Consider the following 26,173-nt stretch of genomic DNA (forward strand, 5'->3'; position numbering starts at 1 on the left):
GTTACAAACTTCGCTGTTTTTCATGAAGTATGCGTGCATAGGAACGTATTGCAAAGCTAAGTTTTTCTCATTAAATAATCTTGGCGCGATACATGGAGCAAGAGTACTACAGCACTACATCACATCCACCCATCTACTTCTCACATTTCCCTAAACTTTTTGAATAGGAGAGAAGCTGTGACAATAAGAAGACTTCGCATCAACCACACGAAACTTACTTACTATTTGATGTCGTCAGAAAGTCGTCCCGTCTGCCGAACTTATCAAGTTCCTGTGACTGTAAGCACATCCTCACCAACTGCAAATTATTCTGCATAAAAAATATATCACGAAATCTGCAATTTTCTTTTTCATTTCAGTTTTATTAAACGTATTTTCAAATCACATGACTGATCTCTTTTACTGCTGACTGTGTCGATTTTGAAACGGACCATAGAAACATCTCAAATTGCCCAAAAACGAAGTTAAACTAGTACTAAAACATTTTTTACTGTATTCTTCCTTTTACTCTAACTAATAAATCTTTTAATGGCTCATAAACCAGGGAAATAATGGTAATTTTAGAAAATAGGAATTTGTAGGCCAAGCCGGAAGGGTAGATATTATGAACATTTTCACTTTGTATCATAATGGCTTTATTCGGTAAAATCTGTTGACTGTGAATGAAAGTTTGTTACGGAATTAACTTCACTATTATTCTGACTATGGAAGGTCAAAATGACGTTTTTATGGGAAGTAATATTTGAATAGAGAGCTTTTTCGAGGTAATTTCGAATTGAAAAGATGAAACTACCAAGATGAAATAGTGAAAACCAGAGAATGCCAGTACATTACAGTACGAGGGCTAAACAGTGATAAATTATAATTTCGCATAAAGGAAAGAATCTTTATCCACCAATTTCAAACCCTGAAATATTTCATAAACTTTAATAACCATAAACATAGGTAAATTTGGTTATAAAATTGATATTTTATAAAGAATTCAAGTCAGTTTAGTTTGACAAAACTAACTAAGTTATAACATCGGAATTATGTAGGTAGTTCCGAGTTTAGATTCAATTAATTTTATAAAATATTTATTGTAGGATTTGGGTTTTCATTCAAGTATAAATCGATTTATAAATGGATAAAATTTATTTTTCGTCTTCTTCTTTCTTCTTTCTTCTTTGATATCTTTCCTCATCCTGGCTGTCACTACACCTCTTTTGAGTGTATGTTTTCGCCTCTTTCTTGGTGTAGTGAATGTATAGATTATTATAAGTCTGATGGCTCCTTTGTTTCTTGTCTTAAGTGTTAGTTTCGTCTTACAACATTCTGAAGACATTATTTGCTCTAGATAACTGTCGATTGAAACGTCTTTTATCAAAATTATGATTTCTACTATTCACTTCATCCTCTGGGAAATGTTTAATTACATGAACCAAATAGCGACGCTCTTTGACGCTATCTACAGTGCAGGTCTCAAACTCGAACGAGAGTTGTTATACCACTCTGATAAGACGTAATAACGTCGAAACTACTTAGTGGTTAAAAACCTCTCCTTGTAATTGAGGGTCATTCGGGATGTTAATATCGACAAAAAGATTAATTGACATCACGTTCTTCAGAGATGTAATTCAATATTCGTCGAGGCATTAGCCAGGAAAGTAATTGTTTTCTCCTTTGAAGAACGGCAGAATACATTTTCGAAATACTAAATTTCGAAATATTTCAGAGGTGAATTGGGGATCATTTATTTTGAATATATTCACAGAATAGAAACAAAAGTAGTTGTTAGATTCCCTTTTCCTCTATATGAATTTTATTGAGTATTTTTGGGGTGTATAATCATAAGATGTAAATCCATAACATTGGTTCCCGTATGACCGATTTTAACTAGATCCTTTCCATCTCTAAACTTTTGGTAAAAACTGTAAGCATCGTTATTTTCCAAATATAACTGAGGATTAATATTCTTGGTATGTTCCAGAAAATCACTAATTGCTACTGCTCCGGCGGCATCTGTCGGGCCATCTATGCCATCTGTTCCACAACTTAGAAATGAAATATCAGCCGCTTTTATACCGAGCTTATTAACTTCTATCGAAAAGGCCAGGGCTAATTGTTGGTTTCTGCCTCCCTTACCCGTACCCTTTACGACGACCGTAGGTTCGCCTGGAACAAAATAGTGAATCCGTTAGTTGAGGGATTGAAATGTTTTTATTATAGGAATTAAGCTGTTTTTGGTCATCATATTCAAGATATTTTAATTAAATCAAAAAATTACAATGCAAATGTAGAGTTGTCAAGAAAATAAAATGAAAGTTCTATTAGAGGTTTTATGAAAAGAACGATAATATCAATATTTCATACTTCAAGTTGTAGGGACAATACAGAAAATTGGTCAGTTCTACTATCTACTCTAAAATAATAATAATAATAATAAGAAAAGAAACTCATTTTCCTAGAGGCATAACATATAAGAATATAGTCGTGTAAAAAGGAATAGTGGATAGTTATGGAAGAAATCGTACACAAATACAGAATTTGTAAAACAACATATATCTTCCATGTTTACAATATATATCTAGAGAGTAGATAAATTCGCCAACTAATGTTTTATGATTACTACTTACATTAATAGCACTTACATTCAACGATAAATCAACTAAATATTTGGACACACTTCTGCGTAGTTTATTTAAGTTTCCATAAGTTGTTGGTATACGAGGGATGATTCCTTTACTTTGTCCCTGACCCGTTTATACATCAAAACAATTATCTATCATCACGTTACATTATAACCTATTATGTAAAGACTCCCTGTAATGTTTAAGACCGTACCAAATGATTCGTCCAATGCTACCAACGATGAACGCTGGTATAATATGACGCATCGAGTGGTCTTCGTGTGCATTTCATTTGACGAATGTTCTACCTCCAACGTTGGCATTGGAACGTTGGCCTTAGAAAGTCGGTTTTTCTCACCCGCGTCAAAAGAGTACCCAACATTGGGACGAAGTTGGAACCAACACTTGTGGCACAACTACATACACTTCTTGACCTGAATGCTACGCGTTTTGTATGAAAAACAAATGTTGCCAGTATTATCCAGTTTGAATCCACCCATTTTAAAGAATGTATGTCTCTTTTTTGGTTTCTGTTCACGCAATTGAGTCCACGATAGTATAACTACAGTCGCCGCAATTGCTATTGTTTCATCATTCCTTTTCTGTTTTGTTCTTATATGAAACTTTACTATTATCAGATAATGTCAACAGAATTGAGTAATCAGGTAAACAATCGAATTCATGTAAATGCGACACCAATATCGACAACTGGTACACACGTCCAGTCAACGTTAGACGTATCGTGTAGTATCGGCTCTACTTAGCAAATCAAGTAGATGTGTACAAACATATTTGTCACAATAAAGAAAAAAGTAGTTTGTCCATTGTTTTATCACGTAAAGGTTGTGCAATAAGTGCTTCAATACCCTAATCACTTGTTTTACTAACAGCTTTTCTCCATTTTGTTACATTTTCATCTGTTTTGTGGTTGAGTCCAAACCTTTATCGTTTTTATTTTCCTCTTCTTGCAAACAGTCCTCGAAATTCCACCTTACACAGATATCTCATATGTTATTCAACATTTACGTTTCACGTTTGACACTGCATACAAGTTCAATAAAATAAAATGTTTTACATTTTTTCAAACTTGATCCAGGTTTCATCAGTAAAATACCAGCATTATACGGATCAGTTGCGACAGGTAACGATTATATCATACCCATGAAGAACAAACTCTGTTAAGATAAACCGCGAGCCACGCTTCCAAACAGTCCAAGTCTTGTGTAAACCTACTATTATTCGCCTCATTAGATCCATAACAGAGAGTTTGAGAGCTTATTGATTCACTTCACTTCACATACTTATATAAAATGTGATCTTATAGTTGGGTTTAAAGTAGGCATACCAAATTTTTCATCTGAAGTTTTTGAAAATAGTTTGGATGCGTTTTTATTGAGGTTATAATACGATGGCCGTTTTTTTTCAACCTCCGATCGCTCCGTGGACGCGGACAGAAGAAAGCGAGCATGCACTGTAGGCGACTGCGAAGCTCTCGTACTTCATACTTCGTACTTCATACTCCGTCATTGTTGACATCCAGGCGTCAGTCGGCGTTGTGCTACAACCACGTAACATGTCCGCCATTATTGATGCTCCCACCAAATGTGATTCGTTTTCTACAGGCTGCAGACAATAGTGCTGTAGAAATCAATCGAGTCGTGTGTATGCGGAAAACTTCATGAGTAATGGTGTTGTGCGTCATGGTATCGAAAGTTTTCAGATGGCCTTAATGATGTGCATGATGAAGGGGGCCAAGGACGCAAATCTGTCGTTTCTGATGACCTGGTTCAAAGACTTGACAGAACAGTTAAAGAAATCGCAGATTCATCATTACTGCCTTGTCTACGGAATTTCCAGAAGTTTCAAGGTCTGTTTTCTACTCTATTGTTACTGAACGGTTAGGCTACATTAGCGGCAACTTTCTTTGAAGAGGGTATTGAAAAGCTTGTCCACAGTTATGACAAATGCCTCAATCTCTTCGGTGATTATGTCGAAAAGTGAACGTAAAAGTACCAATCTTTTGGTAATAAATTGATTGTTTTATATGAACTTTCATTTATAGCCTATCGGAGGTCCAAAAAAAAACAGCCCTCGTGTACACATAAGCAGTCGAAAGAAGCCAAATTGTTTTTGTTTCCATAAAGATATTTTAAATATATTTTTGAGACATAGGATATTCTATCTGTCTAAGCTGGAATTTCTAGAACCGTTGGTGTCTCTGAAGACGAAAAAATTTAAGTTTTCGAAACGTGTGTCAGTCAGTGTGATTGTGGGTGTTGATGTATTCCAAAAAATGTGTTTCATAGTAATTTTGTTTTAAAATTTCATAACCCACATGAAATTTTTCAAAGAACAGATTCCACCTCATTAAAAAAACTTTTTATCAATTATTTGGTTTCCATCTTTTCATTTGTCCTCTACTGAATAAAAATTGTAACGAATAGAAAATCCGTCATTCTAGTTTTTTTCTCAGTATAATGGACATACCAGATAGCGTATCAGGACTTTCCAGACACTGGTTTCCCTTTTATTTTCCAGTTTAATGTGCATTCATAGATTTTCCCAAGCAAATGAGTCGACTTTTCATATTATCTCTTTCACATATTTTCTTTCATAATATTTTTGAAATATGTTCCGGTAATACACACTAAGAAAAAATCTTTTTATATCTTTGAAATTATCAAAAATATGAGGAGAATAATTGATCAAAGGTTTTGTATAATTGCACCGTGTCTTAATAAAATTATTCACCCGAATTAACTGTTACCCTTACAATCCTACAGCCCCGAGTGGCCGAAGAGCTTGACTTCTATCGCAGCATATACAGATGTGTTCCTATACTTTTGGTTGATTATTTATCCAGCACAGGCGCAAATTGCATATATCTCTGTTGAAATATTGTGGTTGCTTGTGTTTTGAAGCCATCAGTGTACCAAACGAACCATAAATAACTATAGTTCACTATTCTGAATGTGTTTATTATGAATCTGCTAAAAATGTTGTCCGTGGAGCCGGTCCTGTCTGGTTATAATGGAAATCTAAAATGTGGCGAATGCGACGGCGCTTTTGACTCTTTTTTTTATAAATAGCGAGTTGTTTATGTTTTTTTTGGAACTAATTTCTCGGAAGGTTTTCTCTAGATTTTAGAGTTTTATATTTATAATCGGACAGTACCGGCTCCACAGATTATGTCATAGATGAGTTCGCAACAGATTGATTTTCATTGTGATAGTTTCACTCCGTGGAAATAGCCATTCATCCGTTTCTGGGATAATAATTGAAATGGTTAACCAATCAACATGGTGGTGCTTATGGATATAAATTATGTATTGATTTTAACGGCTGTGGCGATAAGATATGACCGGACAGGAAGGACATGAGGATTAGATGTGTTATGATGTGATTTTATATTATCAATTTAAGAGATTTTAATTAGTTTTTTTATATTAGGTGCAATAAAATTATAACTAGTCACAAGAGAAGTCTATTAACAATAGAATGAAAATGATAGTATTTTTTTTTTGTTTCATATTGATAATATGTTGAAAAATTTTAAGAAATTCAGTTATTTTTTATTACTGAAGATATTTTGTATCTCGATTCACTGTATAATGATACAAAAACAGTTTTACAAACATATTAAGCATATTTATAAAAGATTTCTTTAGATAAATGATGAACGGGTTTTGTAGTTGGAAGTCAAATTTTCTACGAATTTTCTTGACTGCAGTTCAAATAATATCCGATAAAATGGAACATTATTAACATTTGTGCATGAAAAATCGTCTTCGGAGTAAATTTAAATCAGCTTTCGAGGAATTTTCCAATTTTCCGGAGGATTTTGTATTTGCGAATAGAGAGTTTAAAAGTTCTACTCGCACCTGAAAGATCAAACAAATCCTTCTCCAGTAGTCCATAACGGCATAACTTTTAACGCTTTTTCAAAAAAAAAAAATATTTCATAAGAACTTTTAAATTATTCCCTTCAACAAAACTGAAATTAGGTATATGAAATTATATAGAGCGGAACATAGAAAGCAATCCACTCCGATATATATTCGATTTTAAAGAAAGTTTAAAACACTGATTTCTCTTGTGATGAGAACATATTTGATGAATAATCAAACATAATCGTCAATGTTTTTTCACACCATATTAGTAAAAAAATAATAAACGGTACCTTATATCGACAAAAAAGCCGCTACTGGTTTGACGGGAATCCTAAATTATTCCACGAAACACACATGCAATATCCTCTTAAATTAAACGTGTGGGCAGGATATTGATTTTTGATCCTTTTTTTGTCATAAAATTAGAACGGAGAGCCATATATCGAATAAGCATAGGACATTATTGAATCTCTTTTAGAAGGCGATTACAGTAAAGCTGTAAAGTAATATCGAACTATTTCCAATGCAATCTATTTAACGACCTGCAAGTTTCCCCGATTTGAGAAATCCGGTTTTGTGAGCAAAATTCTTAGAATCAGATCCATTTCAATTACTTATCATAGTGTTTTTGCAAAATTTGTTTTGATATGATAGAAAAAATACTCAAGAGATGTTGCAATTCAACTTTTTGCGCAAAAACAGTATAAAAATCAGAAAAAATCATTGATAATAAATAGAAAACGAAGATCTCTGGCAATTAATGCCATCCCGCATTCTAGAGTTTTTAAAAGGTGTGGTATTGATTGATAAACACCAGGTTCTCCAGTGTCACAGCAAGAAAAGGGGGCACAATAGATCCTTTGAGTAACATTTTATACGAGACCCCAAGTCTGTATATGTACATAGGGGAAGGCCAAGCAAAGTTAAGAATGTTAAGAATACATGGACTGACAAAGATAAAAATTCTACTAAAAAGGTTGAACAGATAAAGAAAATGAGAGAATTTATGCTTTTTTGCAGTGAAATATATATCGAAGAAGACGGTAAATCGATTGAAAATTGGAACCAATATGACATTAGTGAAGAATTGTACTGCCAATCTCAATTTTCAAATTTTAGTCAAGTCAAGTTTTTTTTTCAGTTTATCAAAGTTATTTCAGAGATCGAATATGGGCATTAACTCTGCCCAAGTACTACTGTGTCCGCTTTACTCGCGGTACCGGGCAAAGCGAATACTTTCGCTTCCAGTTGATTATTGTTTAAATATTAATGGTAACTGATGTTCGTATTTGTAAGAGCAATAAATAAAGACTGGATTGTGATAATTATTTTGCTATTGTATTGTATTTTTTTTCTGCTATAACCTTTAATACCTTAAGGAATCTACTTTGCCCGACCTTTCCCTACATATGCTCACATGTCCGAATGCATTTTCAATCATGTTATACACATGGTATATAGTCATAAAAATGAAATGAATTGAGGATAGTTGACGAAAGACAAATATCTATAGTAAAATGTGTATATACATATACATATGCTTTACTGCTCTTCAAAATAGTTCATACCATACTTCTTTGAGAGGTAGTTGAAAGAAAAAATTAAAAATTCTTGATAAATTTTCGAAAACATCCTCACGGATTTATTGGATGTTGATGCTGTAGATATTATCTAGTTAACTTAATGTTTATAATTGACATTAGGATATTTATTAACATTACGACTAATTGGATGTAAATTCCAAAACATCTCAACAGACATTATAGTATTAGCATTAAACAATAACAAATCGTAATTTGTTGTTTACAAACATTGTAATTACTCTTTGTATTTCATTCGCGTTTTTCGTGTTTTTATGGATATCTTCCAAACCTTTTGTGACAGTTTTGGTCCACATTATTCCGTAACCGAACAAAGCACATGGAAAACAAAAAGTTTCCACCATTATACCCACAAATCCAATTTTTGTTTTAATATAAACTTGACATAAAATTTCTCTTCCGATTTCGATGTTCTTAATGTATAATTAAATTTGGCTTTGATGTATGTAAATCGTTAATTTGTTTTTTTTTCTTTAAACGAATACGTTACATTTTTTCACTCCAATAATTATCATACGACCCACACGATGCAATTTTTGCCACTCAATTGAATCAACGTTGAGTTAACGTCCAACTGGCACTTATTGAAGAGCCGCATTTTCGTAACCAATTCTCCCTTTTATCTTTACCTCTCTCTCAATTTAATCATACACTTCTTATGCACGAACTTCAAAATATTGTCCAATCGATTCTTCAATGTTTGATCATCATTAGATAACGAACTTCTTTGCTACACTATTAAATCTTCTGCTCCTGTATCATTCTAAACTTTACTAAACTGACTCTAAAATCCTAACCAATTTTATGAGTCTCCTCCAATTCTATAATTGGCCGACTAATTACACTTTTTAAAATATCTACTGGACTGTTACTACTTGGTAGGTTGTTCTAGATTTCGTTGACTCATATCTTTATCCGTTTATCCATAGCTTGATTTATCTACTCAAGTATCTTTTACTATGAGCTTCCTCATAAATATTCGTGAAACTGAATTTTCATACCTTTGCTCTTTCCATATTTTTAGTTATCTGTCATGGATGAAAAAAATGTTATATTTCACAAACCTACCCACAATTGATAATATATTCAAATTTAGAAAACCGAATTTAAAATATTAGAGCTTTAGTGCCTTTTTGTTATTAACTTCATTCTTAATAATATAAAATTGGAGAGTCTTCCATACAGGAAAAAAATTGTAAGAAAGAAACTTGAGATTATATACATTTTGTAAAGAATATGTATGTAAATATTTGAAACATATTGAATTATATTTATATAGAGAAAAATAAATGGAATCGCTATATTCAAAAACAGAAAATCCATAGTTGGAATGTGTGCCTTACTAAAAAATCAACCTATTTCAGTCATGTATAAATTTGAAGAATTTACCTGCAAAAATAAGGCACATCTTTTTATTAAAATCCATATCGAGAAGTTCCTGAACAAATCTTTCCTCGACACGCAAATCGTATGAAAAAGTTTCTAAAAAAACTCTTAATTTGCCCTTGTTACTATTATCGCTAATTGCAATATCGATGTTGCGTGCTAATTCCGCATAAATCTTGCTAATTTTCTCTACGTCTCCATCGATTTGAGTCGAAATGATAGCTGATTGAAAGCCCTTATTTATCGCTTCTTGTTTAGCGGCTTCGGCAGCTATTTTATTATTACCTGGAAGTAGAACGAAATAGGGTAAGACTAAATTAATGTATATTCAATACTCTTCTTATATTGAGAGCATTGAGTTAGATAGATTGAAGCTCACTGTAAAACAGATACTTAGATAGATAAATGATTTGTTTGATTTTGGTTATATGTAACTCTTAAATAGTAAAAAAACGTGTACAATTTTCAATACTATTTTATTTTTATAATGGTTACTGAGGATTTTGTTTGTTAATTGAAAATATATATTAAATTGAAAGTACAATATGTTATTCTATAACATAGTTATATAGTGTGTTCACAGAGTAACGTAATTTCTAATATTTAGATTCATATTAGGTTTGAAAAACATATGCATAAATCCATTAGAAAAATATTTCTTCCAATATCAATTGCAGAAGACAGTTATGCGAGGATCAATCAATATTTCATAAATCGCACGACTGTAAATCCCGTAAAAAATTCAGTGAATATCTAACAAACCGTCAGTCTATGTGGACTCTGATCTCCACTGTTTACCAATCAAAACATCTAATCGTAAACATAAATGCATTTCTATTGGCCGAAGCTGTATATACAGAATTTCTTCGAAATATTCCTGTTGGACATCAGCGTCACTTGGCGAGATTAATTTAATTAATAAATTTCTTTAAATAAATAGAAATATGGCGTTTAGACCACGGGCGCATGAAGACAATGAATATGAATTTTATAATAAAGATTTAGATATACAAACATAAATATATCCGAATGTTTACAAGAGGAAAATATTCAGCAATCTTATAATGCAATCATAATAAGAATTGCTGAATTAACTAGAGTAAATAAATTTTCCATTTAACGAGTAGTTTCCATTCACAGAAACGAAAAATATATAAAGAAAAACTGAAATCAGTTGACAAAGGACATAGGACAAATCTTAAGTTTATATAAAAAGATCAGGGATGCGACATTAGAAGTAATACAGCAAAAGGTAGCAGATTATCCAGAATCCAATTATACCAGTTTCGAAACATTGCGTCAAGTTTTATCAGCATGTGATTTTAAGCACAGAAAACTGAATAAACGGATGGCAATAACCGAGTCAAGATCGTTCGAAAGCGACAAGATTATTTGAGTCAGATAAAAACTGTGCAGACGATTATTATGAAGATATGACAGCAGAATTATTTGAAAAGTGGTTTAATGAACAGCTTTTACCTAACATTCCATTATGGAGAACGCATACAGAGCACCAGACCGCCAAGATCTTTGGAAAAACTGTGTTCAACTGTCATTGAATCAAATTATGTTTCTAGTCTAGACGATTCTGACTACCTTAATTATTTATAAAGATACTTTAAAATTGAAATGTTCTTTTGCTTTGAAATTTCGTTATTCAGAAAACAATAAGTACTCAGTTCACTTCTAGTACTCTGTTTAAACCAAGATTTGTCACATAAATATATAATTTTTAAATTTGATATTAAGCATTTAGAATTTGGTACTTGATATATCATATGTTTTACATTAATTTTACTCAGGTACCTTTCTTTTCCACTCTTCTTGATTAATTTTATTTAATCACAAAAAAAATATCTCACAACGAATGTTTCATAATTAAAATTTCATAAAAAATAAGTTTTTTCTCTTATTTTTGTTTCTGAACCTTTTTTGTATTATCCTGATGTACACATATTTTGGTTAATTTTCCTCCCACTATATCTTTTTCACATTTCTTGAACTTTGTGTTCCACAAAAGTTCCATATAAATTTATTCATAAAATTCCTCCATTTCTTTTTCAAATTTTTTTTTGCTTTTTAACTGCTCTATTAGTGGAATTTTTCTACTAAATAGTTGGTTTATTCTACTACCCACTAACATTCTTTATTCCCTCCAACATTTATTTATGAAGCAACTTTTATTTCTTTTTGATTTAAAGCTGAGTTGTCAGAAGAGTGAAATACTTTCCTTTTAAAAAGTCAAAACTTCTATATCAGCAAGTTAAAATATATAACGTCGGTGATTTTCCTAAGATTTACATTTAAAATCATTCCGAATTACCAGGTACGAATAAAAATGATTTCATATCTTACAACTACCTTTATAGTTTAATGAACATTACTTAGTTATAGCGTATTATTGTAAACTTGGAAACGTAAAGTTTCCACGTAAAATATTTCGATTCCCTAAATACCTAAATACCCCACTTCAAAGGAACAAAAGTGTGAAACTGTGTGGAGATTTGCCAGACAAGAGCTGTCATGAAGGTGGTGAATGGGAAATACGGACACATCAAGGACGATACGTGATAGGTGCGAAGCCATCAGAAGGTTTGATACGGGTTAAAAGAGGGATTTAAGTAAGTGGGGTTGCTACCAGGATCATTTCCTTAAACGAGATAAAACCTTTCCGGGACATATTGCATACCGTGAATCGATGGGAAGGAATGGAAAAAAACATTCACCAACAAACATAGAGGCACAAAAAATAACCCCATGTAAAAATTAATTGCTTAATTGCTCTTCTTTTGGAAAATTAATTGGCTTTCACATTATTAGACATCCTATTGCAAATTATGTATTAGTGAATAGAATAATACTGGTCATAGTAGAAAAATCTCAAATATATTAATATTATTGCTTTTTGTGAAATATTCTTTTCGTTTTCAGAGGAAAATTTAGCAAATTCAATGGAAAAAAGATATATAACTAAAATTAATGCTAAACATGTAATATAAATTGAATGTCAAGTATTGAACTCTTAAAAACAAGTCTCAAAATTGTGTATTTTAGAAGTAGTAAGTAATCATTTTCACATGAAATAAATATAGTAAAAGTTTTAATGAAAAAAAAAATAGCACAGGCTTAGAAGTTAAATGAGATATTAGGTTTTATATGAGACGACATTTTGTTTAATACATGAAACGATTTCAGAGCAATCAGTATTCCTCGTGAATGCTTTTCTATATCTGGTTCATGTCTAGTTACTTTTAACATGTTTTCCATGGCCTCTTTGGGACCGTATTTAATTCATAACATTGATATTTTTAATTTGTGCTACCTTTACCTTACATGTACCTATTTTTGTCAACTTTTTGAGGGTATAAAAACACGGAATACAATAATGTATGGTTTCAAAACATACTATACAAAAAGTTATCACTTTTTCACTTCTGATTTCACAATATTTTTTTTTATTTTTTTATACTTCATCCTACACAATCTCCTCTCACTTTGCAATTTAGATCTTCTTTCTTCACTAAGCAATGAGTTTTTTTTAGTTTTGGTGTCTCTTGATCAGCAACATCCGTACATTCTTACACTCATTTGGAAATCAGTAATTCTTCGTAATACTTTGTAGTGTTGTAAATTGTCAATAAATCAGATAGATGTATGGATGATTTGTCTTTGTTAAAGTCGACTAGGCTGGAGTCATTACCACCACTGATGAACGTCTGTCAATGCTTCCTGTCTCATAAGCATACTATGTAGAAAGCATCAACACGTCAAACTCTGGGCCCTACGGAAAGTTTTAGCGGAAAACTGTACCTCGGGCCCAGAGACCTATGGACGAACAGAAAAAAACATCATTTTTTCGTACTTTTTATTTTAAATAAATTTTTCTCTTTTTTTCCTTGGATCTACAATACCTCATATGGAGTGTAAAAACACAATAAAATATTTTAGCCTTAGAGAAAAAATTTTCTATTGTGGTTTCCACGTTGATTCGAAATGATTTTCTTATGAAAAAAGCTCATTCACAAATATAGAGCGATCCAAATAATTGAGGCATTGAAAAAGTCTTATCTGAAACACTAGCCTAACAATTCAGTATTTGATTTGATTTATCCTAAGGTACACCTACTAAAACTCTTCTTGGTTCCATAACTTTTGTTTTCCATAATTCGGAGTTTCCAAGTTCAATATGTTGAATTTCCATCCACGCGAAAAGAGAATCATTAAAAGCAAAGCTAGTAAAATCCCTTAAGTCTGAATTTATCGTGAACATGTGAGCATGTTTTTCCACATCTTGACCTCTTTCGTCAAATTTTTCTTTCAGTATAATCATGTAGTTAATGAAGAACGGCTCGCAATGTAGTTGACGTATCCATCACGGATGGAGATTTTCGCGCATTAGCTTTCTGGATGATTTATTTAATTTGGATATTTGGATTTAAAATTAGTTGATCAATATTTTTAGTAAGAAGAGATACAAGTCCCTTATGTGTCCCGATCATACCGGATGTGCCATCCGTAGTTATGAAAAAATCTTAGTTAAGTTAGTCTACATTTCTCAAAATATTTATCCAATTCTGATAGAATGTATATCTCCTCTACCATTTTTTCGAAAGGTAGCGAGCAGCACAGTTCTTCATACACATTGTCATTGTCAAAGTACCGCGCAATCAGTTTAGGTACCAATCGCATGCACAGTAAAATTGTAGTTCGCTAATTGAGGACCCCCCATGCGATCGATCCCTAAACTGATTCGGAACAAAGCTATTATTAACGCCGACAATTTCATCCATCACTAAATATGATATTCGTTTAGAGGCGTCAATCTGTTGTTTCAATATATTTTCTGTCAGTTCAATAACTCGCCTTTAAATAGTCCGCGCTGATGCGTACCAGTATTGTTTGTTTATTAGGAAAATCTGTCTGGCATTGGTCTGTTTTAATCTTTTTAAGCATACTTAACCTCTGTACCTCTGTAAAAATTGTTATGGATTATGATCGTATATTTTTCATTAAATATTATAATAAAAATGGTATTGACGCTATTGTGATTGTTGTCATTCGTTCAAAAATATTGATAAATTGTTGAGTTAACAAACAACAAGAATGAGGATCACAAAGAAATTCATGAAGCACTGGTGATCGTCTTGTAATCCAAATTACCCTATAAAATTCTTCGAGGATTTTCCGGAAAAACACTCACACAAGAAAATCGTTAGCTTTTCAAATCACAATAAAATCGAATGGTTTAAAGATTATGATGAATAGTGGCCAAATAGTGGCCAACAAATACTGACAGAACGATTACACAATGTAAAGGCTTTGTGAAATATTTAATATTAGAATATTAGAATACTATCTGTAATTAGTGTGTAGTTAATGTCATCATTATATCTTGTTTCAGACGACCACTATAAAATATATCATATTCCATATAGTTTGCCCTTATTTAAAAATTTCAAATTGCAAACAATTTCATCACGGAAACGAACAAACGGTATACCCGTGTGAAATGAAAAATTTGAGAAATCAGATTGGCCTACGGCTGTGTGTTTTTATTTCGCACACAGGTCGATACTGAATACACTGTTTACACTAATACTACACTGTATGACGCGCGTTTCGATAAGCAAGTTATCGTCTTCAGAGACTGAAGGTGAATTTACCTTCAGTGTATTCTGTATGAATATCGCCAACGGTTCTAGAAATTCCAATTTACATAGGTCGATGATTACCGATGTCTACATTTCCTCACAAAGGCATAATTATTTTGTCCGCAGTTAGAGTGTTTTACCGAAAAACATTTTAAAATTTGATATTTGAACCGTTGACAGGGCGAATTAGAGATAATCATAGAATTGAAATAAATTCATTTATATATTGAAAAATAACAATTATTAGTTCTTCTTCTTCTTTTTCTTCTTCCGTGTATTCGACATCCTTGTCTCCTATACTCCTTCGTTCCAATGGATTCATCGCGCGCTATCTTCACCAGTCTGTTGTTATCCATACGACTTTTGTGCTCATTCCATTCTTTCTTTCTTGATAGAATCCATTCGTTGATATTACCTATTTTTCACAATCTTCTGATGTTCTCTCTTCTTTCCCTGTCCAGTAGGGTTGCAAAAGGATGTGTTTCTGTGATGAAGACGACAGAGCCGCAGAAATCAGTGGAAATTTATTTTCATCGATGTCTAGGGAACGATATATAGACAATTCCTGGACTGGCAAATGAAAATCAAAATGCAATCCTTTTCTAAGCATGTGTTAATAATTAATTAACAAAACTGTAATAACTTTACTAGAAACTTTAAATAAATAAAAAAATAATAAATACTAACTGTGTTTCTATGTAATTGATAAGAAAATATCGTGTTGAAAATTCAATTTTACACCCGTTTGCCTAATTCTTCAAACTCGTGTGAAATCTTGCATTTTCAACACTTGTTATATATATTATATTATCCATATATATAAATATGTTTGTTGTATGAATTAAGTGGCTGTGATTTTTTAGATTACTGATCTATTGTGACAAGAAACTTTCAATATCATACCTATAACGTATGTCTTCACATGCTCATATTCACCATTGACGACCGGACATTGAGTGCCGTCCTTTTCCTTATCTATCACATTTTTTATTGATATTGGAATTTCGTTATATAGATGATATTTCTTTAAAATGGCCAGAGCCATCTCCCTTGAATCAGTGTTCGGTATTGTTGGGCCGCTGGCTATAAAATCTAACGGATCTCCAATGATATCGGAAAGCACCAAACAAACAACCCTACATGGGTAAGCCAATTCGGCGAGACCTCCGCCTTTCATAATAGAAATCCTTTTTCTTATGCAGTTCATTTCGTTGATATCGGCTCCTGTGAGATAATATTATTGTTTTAGAAATTGCGAGAATGTTTATTCATAAAATAAGGATTAGATATATGAATACACTGATATTGAAATCAATAAATTAACTTCCAGACTGAATGGAGTCTGATTATAGTTTTCCACTTAATACACAGTTTTGTGTTTTCTAGGACTGAAAAACAACAACAAGACTCAAACAAACCAACAACTCTTGTTTACGAAGATGGTTCCAAAAATACCTGACTTTTGGCTCCATACACTTTACACAGTGCCGACATTACCTCTTCATTCATCAACCGACAAAATTATCCCACGTGCAACCCAAGAAAACCGACGCCACCACCTTGCCTGCAGATGAAACGGTCTTTGTCTTCTTTGACGCCGGTTCTCTCTTCTCAGTCCATTGTTTTGATTGATCCTTTGTTTCCGGTATGAATGGATGGCCCCTTGTTTCATCCATGGTTATTAATCGGCGCAAAATTTCGGTTTTATTCCTGTGAAACATTGCCAAACACTCGATGGAAACGATCCAGTACCGCTTTGGGATCTTCTTCAACATTTCTGGAGTCATCACCTCATTCGGGCTACAACTGCGATGCCAGTCTTCGCAGGTCGTACGACCTCGGCTGAATATTTCAATGTTATTAACGAAGAAGCTAGTAAGAATATAAATACTATACTTTAAAATGAGATACTGGATTTTACCTCTTTTTGCCAAATTCCTTATAAGATTTTGTTTTTCTTCCAATGTTATAGGTGGAATGGGAAGAGGCAAAAGGGCAGATCCTCCACCTAAAATCAAATATGAATTCATTGAGTAGTGAAATATTCTTATTCAGTTTTTTTCAGCTCAAACCTAACTTACTTTGATTCAAATTTTTAAATAAAAATATAAAATTACAATTCCATTTGGTTTTCTATTGACAGTACGTTTCAAAAAAGTATTCTTCTAGGATAATCTCTCTCCAACATTTTTAAATGATTTTTTAATGAACCGAATTTAAAAAATGAAATACCTTCCTGAAGTTTACGACTCAAATATTTACTCTAAGCCTGAATATTTGCGTTAAATGGCTCTTTCGTTCAATTTTACATCACCCCTCGTATAATATTCTATGAATTCATTTCGCATTCAAAGAACTATAACTTTTTTGTATGCACAGTTACCATAGAGTGAATCAAGTTTCACTATTGGATTCAGAATACCAGGTTTAACTTTCTACTAACTAGTTTTTGTTTAATGTGGTCATGAAATTTCAATTTTTGTCGACCTATCATTTTTCCCTGCGATTGTTATATTAATGATGTAGTTTGGAAAATGAACCAGAAAGTTATCTTCCCATAATAGCAACTTACCGGAAACTAATACAAATAATAAATCATCCTGGATGTTATCGACCAAGTCTTTAATCATTTTGGCACCGTTCAAAGCTTGTTCATCAGGTAAATTATCCTTTGCTCCTTCAACGTATTCAATCTTCGAGTCAGTTACCCTTACAAGAAAAAGATAGACATCATTAACAGGGAGATAAGTAAAAAAATTGTACAATGCTTTTTAGGTACGATAGAACTTTAAATTGTAAAAAATGAGATCAAATTGATTGATAATAAGAAAATTTCAAATCAAAAGATGGCATGAAAATTTGAATATGATTACGAACATATAGTGACCACGATTGTTATTGGATGAGACCATTTTAGACTTCCAGTTTTGTGCTATTTCTTATACATGTGTTGCTAACTGTATTACTGAACATATATGAATGAAACATAAACAATTTTGGCCTCCAATGTTGCCGATTTATAAGTATAAGCTATCGACTTTACATGGCCCCACTGGAAGATGTGACGATCAGGTCCAACTTCAAGTCGATGGTTGTTGTAGTCACATGACACGTTGCCATCCTATTAAGATTATATATTTTCCGTATCAGTGACAACTAGTTTTCCAAAAAACTCTTGGTCATGGTTCGACAACGATCTCTATTGATGGTAATGCGATTTCTGTTTGAGTATGCCTTCGTAAATATTCTTATCGAATTTCGATGATACCATGATAGCCATTCTGTTGTCAATTTTTTTATGTTTAAAATCACACCAAATCAAAACACACCGAAGTATGAACAAAAGAACTAGGTTCACAGGTTGAATCGCGTTGGAAATTTGAAAATTCTCGACGTTTCACCTCCCACTTTGGAGCCATTATCAAGGGAAATGGGGGATGGGTTGGTTATTCGTTCATTAGTAAGAACTGATCCGATTCCGTGGTCTCAATCTGCCTACTCCACGCGAATCACCCCTTTTCCTGGTTGATTTCAAGGCCTCAATCTGTCTACTTCTTGTTATTCCATTTCCTCGGTGAAATTTCCTTCTTGATGTCATATTATATGAAATTAAAAATAACATAAGAACAGAATGGTATACGAAATAAATTTGGTCCAGAAGATATTTGAACATCAATTCATATCATATGTCACAAAAAAATCAGTGATAATAAGTTTGGCAGATAGATCTATCAGATTTTGAATTTAGATGCTCAGCAATTGAAAAAGCAAAAACTGCATTGAAAGAAAATAATTATACGGAAAAAATGATAAACAACATATTCAAGAAAAGGATAAACGGATATTACAATCAATTAAAAAGCAAAACAGGAAAGAAACTTCAGAACATAAAATATTTTTCCTAACCATATGTACCGGGTGTCCCAACAAGAATGGCTCTCGGCCATATCTCGGGAACCGTTTATAGTACAGCTTCAGGAAAAAAAAATTTATAACAAAAATGACCTCGAGACAAATCTGGAAATTATTTACAGAGTTGTAGATCCTACGCCAGAGGGCGTAATGAAATACCAAAAATTATAAAATGAATAATTTGCAAATTTTGCCTTATTATGCATTTAAACTATGATTATCGTATTCTTCAAGAAATTTAGCGTATATTTGTTTTAAGTTTTAGTCTATCTCTTCAAATAAGAGATGAGGGGAAGCGGGAAATTTATTATGAAAAAACGCATGTAAGTCCAGTTCTACTTAACCTATCTATGCAAACCTAGTCTTTTTGAAGAGAGCTTCTTTCTACCAATGTAAGAGTTATAATTTCGATACAACCTAAACAACCTAATGAGTTTCCCGGTGACAGCATAAGTAATATTGACATAATAATTGGAACTATTATTAATAGAACAAGGAAAAACAATTTTGAGTAGTCAAAAAATGTTAAAATCCGTCAGTCAATCCGGAGTAATTTATGTTTAAAGGAAAATACTTGAAATTTACACATTTCTTAGGATGTCTCGTAATACGAAAAAGATATCGACATGCGGTTTTCGCTATTCTGTTGCTAATTTGGTCTACTTTTATATTCCTTAATTAAAACTGCATGTTTCAAGGATAGCTAGATTTGAAAAAATAAATAAATAGCGCCCTCTAGCGTATACGTTACTCATTAGGTTGTTTTGAAATTATAATTCTTACATTGGTAGATCTGGACTTACATGCGTTTTTTCATAATAAAGTTCCCGCTTCCCCTCACCCCTTATTTGAAGAGATAGACTAAAACTTGTAAAATCAAATATACGCTAAATTTCTTGAAGAATACGATAATCATAATTTAAATTCATCTTAATAAAGCAAAATTTGTAAATTATTCATTTTATGATTTTTGGTATTTAATGACGCCCTCTAGCGGTGGACCTGCAACTCTGTAAATAATTTCCAGATTTTTCTCGATCCCACTTTTGTTATAAATTTTTTCCCGCTGTAGCTGTACTATTATAAACGGTTCCCGAGATATGGCCGAGAGACATTCTTATTGGGACACCCGGTACAATGACTTTCTCAACAACTATCGAATTATTTCAATAAATATGATATTAGTATGAGTCATAAAGGACATAATGCGCTATCAAAATATTTCACTAAATTAAAATCTAAAACACCAAAAAACAAAAGAAAATAATCTTATATATCAACTGCCTTGTACTACTTGACGCTGTCTACATAGGGCAGACATCTCAGAATTTAGAAAATAGACTTAAAGGTCATCAATACGATAAAAAATATATCGAAGCATTATATATCAGAAAAAAAACATTCAAAAATTCTGAATTTAATAAGCGAAAAAGAGAATTTTTAGAAATGGTTAACATTTATAAGAAAGAAAAAGCTATAAATGATAAAAAAAACGTAAATAATTTGAATAAAATTTATAGCTTTATTTTGTAAATTCTAATAAAACTGCAAATAATTCATTTAATTCCGAATAAGTCATTGGCTTTATAAAAATGAAAAAATTCATAGAGTATTCGACATTTTTGGAAATGTTACAAGTGAGGAGGCAAACATAGATCTAATACAACATAAATATATATATATATATATATATATATATATATATATATATATATATATACAGGGTCTTTCAAAACGTTCACATGCGAGTTATATCAGTTCCTCCCTATCGAGCGGTCGAGAAAGCCATAAAAGTATTTAGCTGCCGCCGTATTTCTGAACTTTGAAAGTTTTTCGGCGCGGGAGGAACTTAAACGTTCCACAAGCTTTGATTGGCTAAACCTTATTGTGAATTTGCAATTAATCTATGCATTAAAGACATGTGATTGTTTGGTGATTTTTAATCGATTTTTTTTGCTTCATTCAGTTCGCATGCGAACGTTTTGAAGGACCCTATATATATCAACCTAGGATATAAAATATATTCAATAGAAATATAATAAAAAAATTACTATATTTTGTATTTTCAGAAGGAATAAGATGAGATAAATATTAGTGATATTAGATGGTTCATAAGATGATGCCAAAGCTTGTCATTTAACAGCCGTATTCATTTGTTTATCAATATCATATCCTATTTATTATAACAGTAAATTATGGTTAATGAGAAATACCTCTCAAATTTTTCAAATATTCCCACTGGTACGTTAACTATCCCCCTCTTTAGGTGTTGCCCTAAAACTTGTTCCAATTCAACAGCCATTCCGTATACTGCTTTACCGAAACCTACTATATAACAGGGTTTGTTCAATTCATAAGTTTGATCACGCACTGTAAGATGGCGCTGACATAACTTCACTTCATTTTTTATTAATCGTTGTGGTTGAATAACTTCAATGGATTTTTGAAAAATTTCTCGTAAAACTTGACTATCAGTAGACATATTTTTCCTAAACAATGTCACTATACAATTAATTTGTGATTTGTCACTACACAAGACGTTAAATATTTGACGTTTAACAATCATATCAATGAATTCTAACTGTAGACCGCCTTAGATAAATGTGTTATATCGTAAAGGTTATTAGAATTTCACCAGTGGCGTTTCATTTGGGAAAATATATTTATAAATTTGAGATTTTTTTTTAAATTTCAACAAACATTGGATTAACTTCAATAATTCATTCAATTTGTTTTTGTTTCTGTATGATCAATCAAATATAACGTAAAGAGGTAAAGAGTAGTTATTGCATATTTTAGCTTATAATTTCTGGAGTATGAGATAAACCATTATGTTCTCTCTCTTATTTATCTCAGTTCAACGTTTACGTTGGTTCATCTTATGAGTTTGTTTTGTATAATTTGTCATTCGGGATTATTGAAGTTTTATGTTTTATGTTTTATTTGTCTTTTCCACATTATCTACAATAAAAATGCGAAGGTTCATCTGCCGCGCATCCAATCATAAATAAAAATAATTATTCATCACCATTTCACATTGTGTATTTGTGTGTAGTCTAAATCGTAAGCATATTTGAAAGAGTTACCCTCTAGACTCTACAAAGATTTGAGGAATTTGCGGTATCATACATTGTTAAAGGTGGTGCTCGCTACCACACACGAAAATCTTAAACAAGATCATCATCTAGTGTAACTATTAGACTTTTAATTAAGAATATAGCTTTCATACCATGTGGTACATAATATATACGTAATATACTTATTGCTTAACTGAATATGGGAAAAAATTGAGCACTATGAATTCAAATTCCACAAATATCAATAGATATAACAAGCAAACTCGAAAAAACATTCACAAGGGTCTTTTAATCCAGTATGGTTAAGGCAATGACAATAATTCGTGCAATATTAAAGTAATGATGGATGAGTCATGGATCCATCACTATGATGTCGAGATCAAAATGCAAAGTGAGAAGTCGAAATATCCAGATTCACTAATGCTGAAAATATTAAAGTTGCAACCCTCAGCAGGAGAGGTTGAGATGTAATTTGGAGAGATTTATTCCAATAGGGAACCACAATTAAATGTTCTCATTCTTCTTCTTCTTCTGTTTCTTTTACACGACCCTGTTATGTTCAATTCCGAATATTTAGCTTCCTCCCAGGCTCCTCTTAAGATATTGAGACTCAGCTCTCATATCCTCTTTTTGATGGCTTGACCATATGTTTCCGTGTGTTTGGTTTCCGGTTTTTGCCCATATTGCCCATCTGTTTTCTTGTATCTTTCGACATGATCTCTCTAACCATATTTACTTTCTTTAACCCTTTTCACCACATCCTGAATTGCGAGCTCTTTTCTAATATCTTTGTTCTATCTCTGAGGAAAGCCACTCCCTCAATTCTCCTTAACGTTCTATTTTCCCAAGTCCTCATTAATATTGTTGTTGATGTTTTGGCTCTTGAAGTCTAGAGATAATTTACACCTAATAGTATTGGATATAATGTTAACAAAATATGAACATGAGTTTTTAAAATGATGATCTTTAAATCTCATCGCTATGATTTTAATAAAAATTTCAACATTGAGCTTAAAAAAGTTTCGGAAATTGTTGGAATCCCTATTTCCTTCTTTTCTATGTACAGGCTTAGATTCCATTCATACGGTATGACACCGATTATGATAATCTTCTGGAATACGAATTCCTTCTTCCGCTTCTATACTGCATATTTGATTAACCTGGTGCTTCGCGATTTTAGAATTATGTTATTATAGCTTCAGCATCCTCTATTGTTATTTCAGGTCCGACCTTATCATTATTTACTAAGATCTTTATCGGTTCTTATAACAATTTAGTTCCCAAATTATGAGAGGCTGTATAAATACAAATTTGTTTCCAAAACTTGAAGGTCACTTGCGTGGTGAAAGATTTTCATCGGACAATGAAGTCTTATGTGCAGTAAATCAGTGGTTTGTAGATGTTAAACAAATTTTTCCCGGGAAGCAATAGAAATACTAGAACAAAATCTGCATCGATGGAGAAGATGTATTAACCTTAATTGAGGTTAATTAATAATTATGTTTATTTCATCTTAGAATTTATTTGTCATCATGAAATAAATGAATTGAATAATCGAATAGATTATAGCAGTTTTTTGTTTAAAGTTCAGTATCAATAACTACGCATTAAAACATGAGAATAATATCATCGTGATGTAACTTTTGGCTACTTTTGTATATCTTCCACATGCAGCAAAATATGAATGATTTTTTTTGCTCTTACGCCCAGTATACCATATATTCAGTTACCACACTTGACTTTCCGTTTACTGTTACAAAATAAAAAAACATTGAAATGCATAAGACCATTCGAAGTTGTCGTTTGCTGATCGGTCTGTCGCAGCTGATTTTTAGCATAAAAGAATTTGATCTTTTCCCGTTGGCTGTACGTAACAACTTTCGTAGCAATAGAAAAGAGCCAATCACATTCATTTGCGTTTATCATGTGATATTGACGTATGACGTTACAGCGTGTTGTTGGGATTATTTCTCTTTTTGTTTGGCTGTTCATTGTGGTCCTTTGACTTTGCCAAATTTCTCCTTGTTATATTTCGAAAACACAAAAACGATCAAACGGTAAACGTTACCTGCGAACGGCAACGACAAACGGAAAGTCAAGTTATGAATCGGACTTTCATCTATATTTGTAAGGCCAAGAACGAGAAAAACCAGCAATAGTTTATCTTATCTTTATAGGGATTGCCTGCAAAAAAATTGACTGTATTGCACTTGGTACTAAGAGAATGTTAATAATAACGAAACTATCTTATCATATTGGTCATATTTATAAAATAGTATAGAAATGTATATGATCTGTTATCTATTGTTTGATAAACACTCATCTTTTGAATTATTTTAAACTTCAAGGTTCAATATTTATCAATAACGTAAGTTTATCTTTCAAAAAATGATTATTTACGTGTGAAGATAGGAAACTGTTGACTATAGGTAATTAGCTTTTGCATTATAGATGGAGCTACTACTCGGTTGTGTGTAAATACAAAAACGGTATAATATCCTTGATTAATGTCTACAGATATTAAAAAATAAACTTTCCATGGATTCATCATTATGATTGATTACTGAAAACAATAAATGAGAATACCGTGACTACTTTTTACATATAATACAAGAATACATTCACTAATTTCAATTCTCGTTTATTGATTTATGTTCATAAATGTAGAAACCTGACTTCTGAGACCACTGTTTTGCTGATAGATGGAGCACCGTTCATTAAGACCTAAAAATACATAAAGATATTACAGATTGGTAATATCTCTATGTACAAATATCATTTCTATTGGTATGGATATAATATTCTATTCATAGCGTTTTACAAGTGAAGTTTAAGCCTTAAACGGTGGTATAAACTAAATATACCATTTTTCACGTTTTATAGATGGCGTTTACTGACAAACTTCGGTTTAAATCTTACTGGCTGTCTGAAGGTAGCTTAAACTTCAGAACTCGACGATGGTGATGAAAAATTATGAACATTGTTGACGCGCCGAGACAACAAAAAGTTATTCGTTCTAGATCGAATTTTTACGTTGTCGCACACTTTTTATAAATTTGTTAAATGTTAAATGTAAATGGAAAACATGACAATTGTTGTTATTTTTATCATTAAATTTTCCTTTTCGTTCCAAGTTACCGTATAATTTTTTTTTGGATTCGACTTCTCTGGTATTCCTTTACAATGGTTTACCAAAAGCACTACTTAATAGAAATTGCACGAATTCTTTGTTGATTTTTATGTTTATACAACTATCTTAAACAATTCAATTAGAGTTCAAACCATAGTTTAAACTTTAGTTTTATCTCCAGCTTCAAAATAGGTTGTAAAATTTGTCCTAAGACTCCTCTCCAGGCTTCATTTATTTTTGTTAGCTCTATCTGGAAGATGAGAGGGAGTATTTCAAATAGGAGATAATTTCACCTATATACGATAGATCAAGGTTAGAAATCCTTCCAGAATAAAGCTGGTGTAAACAAAGGGTAATGTATAAATGAATAAATTGTAGTTGAAGTATGTCGAATTGAGAAATTTTATATAATATTTCGTTATTACAAATTTCAGTAACTTGCGACAAGTTGTCCAGGGCGTAAATAAAATTTTTGCGCTTACTATAAAATTTACCCCGATGCTAATGTGGCGCCACCTTTATTTACCAAATTTCGGTGGATATTTCTTCATATAAATAGATCGTTTTCCTTACCTCTTCTTCCATACTCTATCTACATCCCTGTCGAGGTCGCTATTATTACTATAGGTTGTTTCTTCTATTACGTATGTGTTCAAAAACCTTCCAGAATGGAGCTGGACAAACGGTGTTGTGAATGTAGTAATTGTATACCGAGTTGGAAAATTTGATATCATAGTGACATTTTGTCTAGGGCGTAAATAGAATTTTTGCGCTTCTTTCAAAATTTACCCTGTTGATAATGTGGCGCCACCTTTATTTACCACATTTCGGTTTCTTCTATTACGTATGTGTACAAAGCAAAACAATCCAATTTCAAATATTGTAATTTCTGATAAGGTGGATCATTTAATTTGGAT

General features: G+C 32.2%; 1 protein-coding gene across 1 annotated transcript; it reads right to left on the reverse strand.

The window, feature by feature from the left end:
- Positions 1 to 1,783: 1,783 nt before the first annotated feature.
- Positions 1,784 to 21,626, reverse strand: LOC130891207 (glycerate kinase). The gene is made up of 6 exons (XM_057795812.1): positions 21,263 to 21,626; positions 17,710 to 17,846; positions 17,059 to 17,145; positions 16,041 to 16,361; positions 9,490 to 9,771; positions 1,784 to 2,154 (listed from the first exon to the last, which is right to left on the reverse strand). The coding sequence occupies exons 1-6, from the start codon at positions 21,613 to 21,615 to the stop codon at positions 1,802 to 1,804; spliced, it is 1,533 nt and encodes a 510-aa protein (XP_057651795.1). The 5' UTR covers positions 21,616 to 21,626; the 3' UTR covers positions 1,784 to 1,801.
- Between the last annotated feature and the right edge of the window lie 4,547 nt (positions 21,627 to 26,173).

The sequence above is a fragment of the Diorhabda carinulata genome, chromosome 3 (assembly GCF_026250575.1).
Source record: "Diorhabda carinulata isolate Delta chromosome 3, icDioCari1.1, whole genome shotgun sequence".
NCBI classification, from domain to species: Eukaryota; Metazoa; Arthropoda; class Insecta; order Coleoptera; family Chrysomelidae; genus Diorhabda; species Diorhabda carinulata.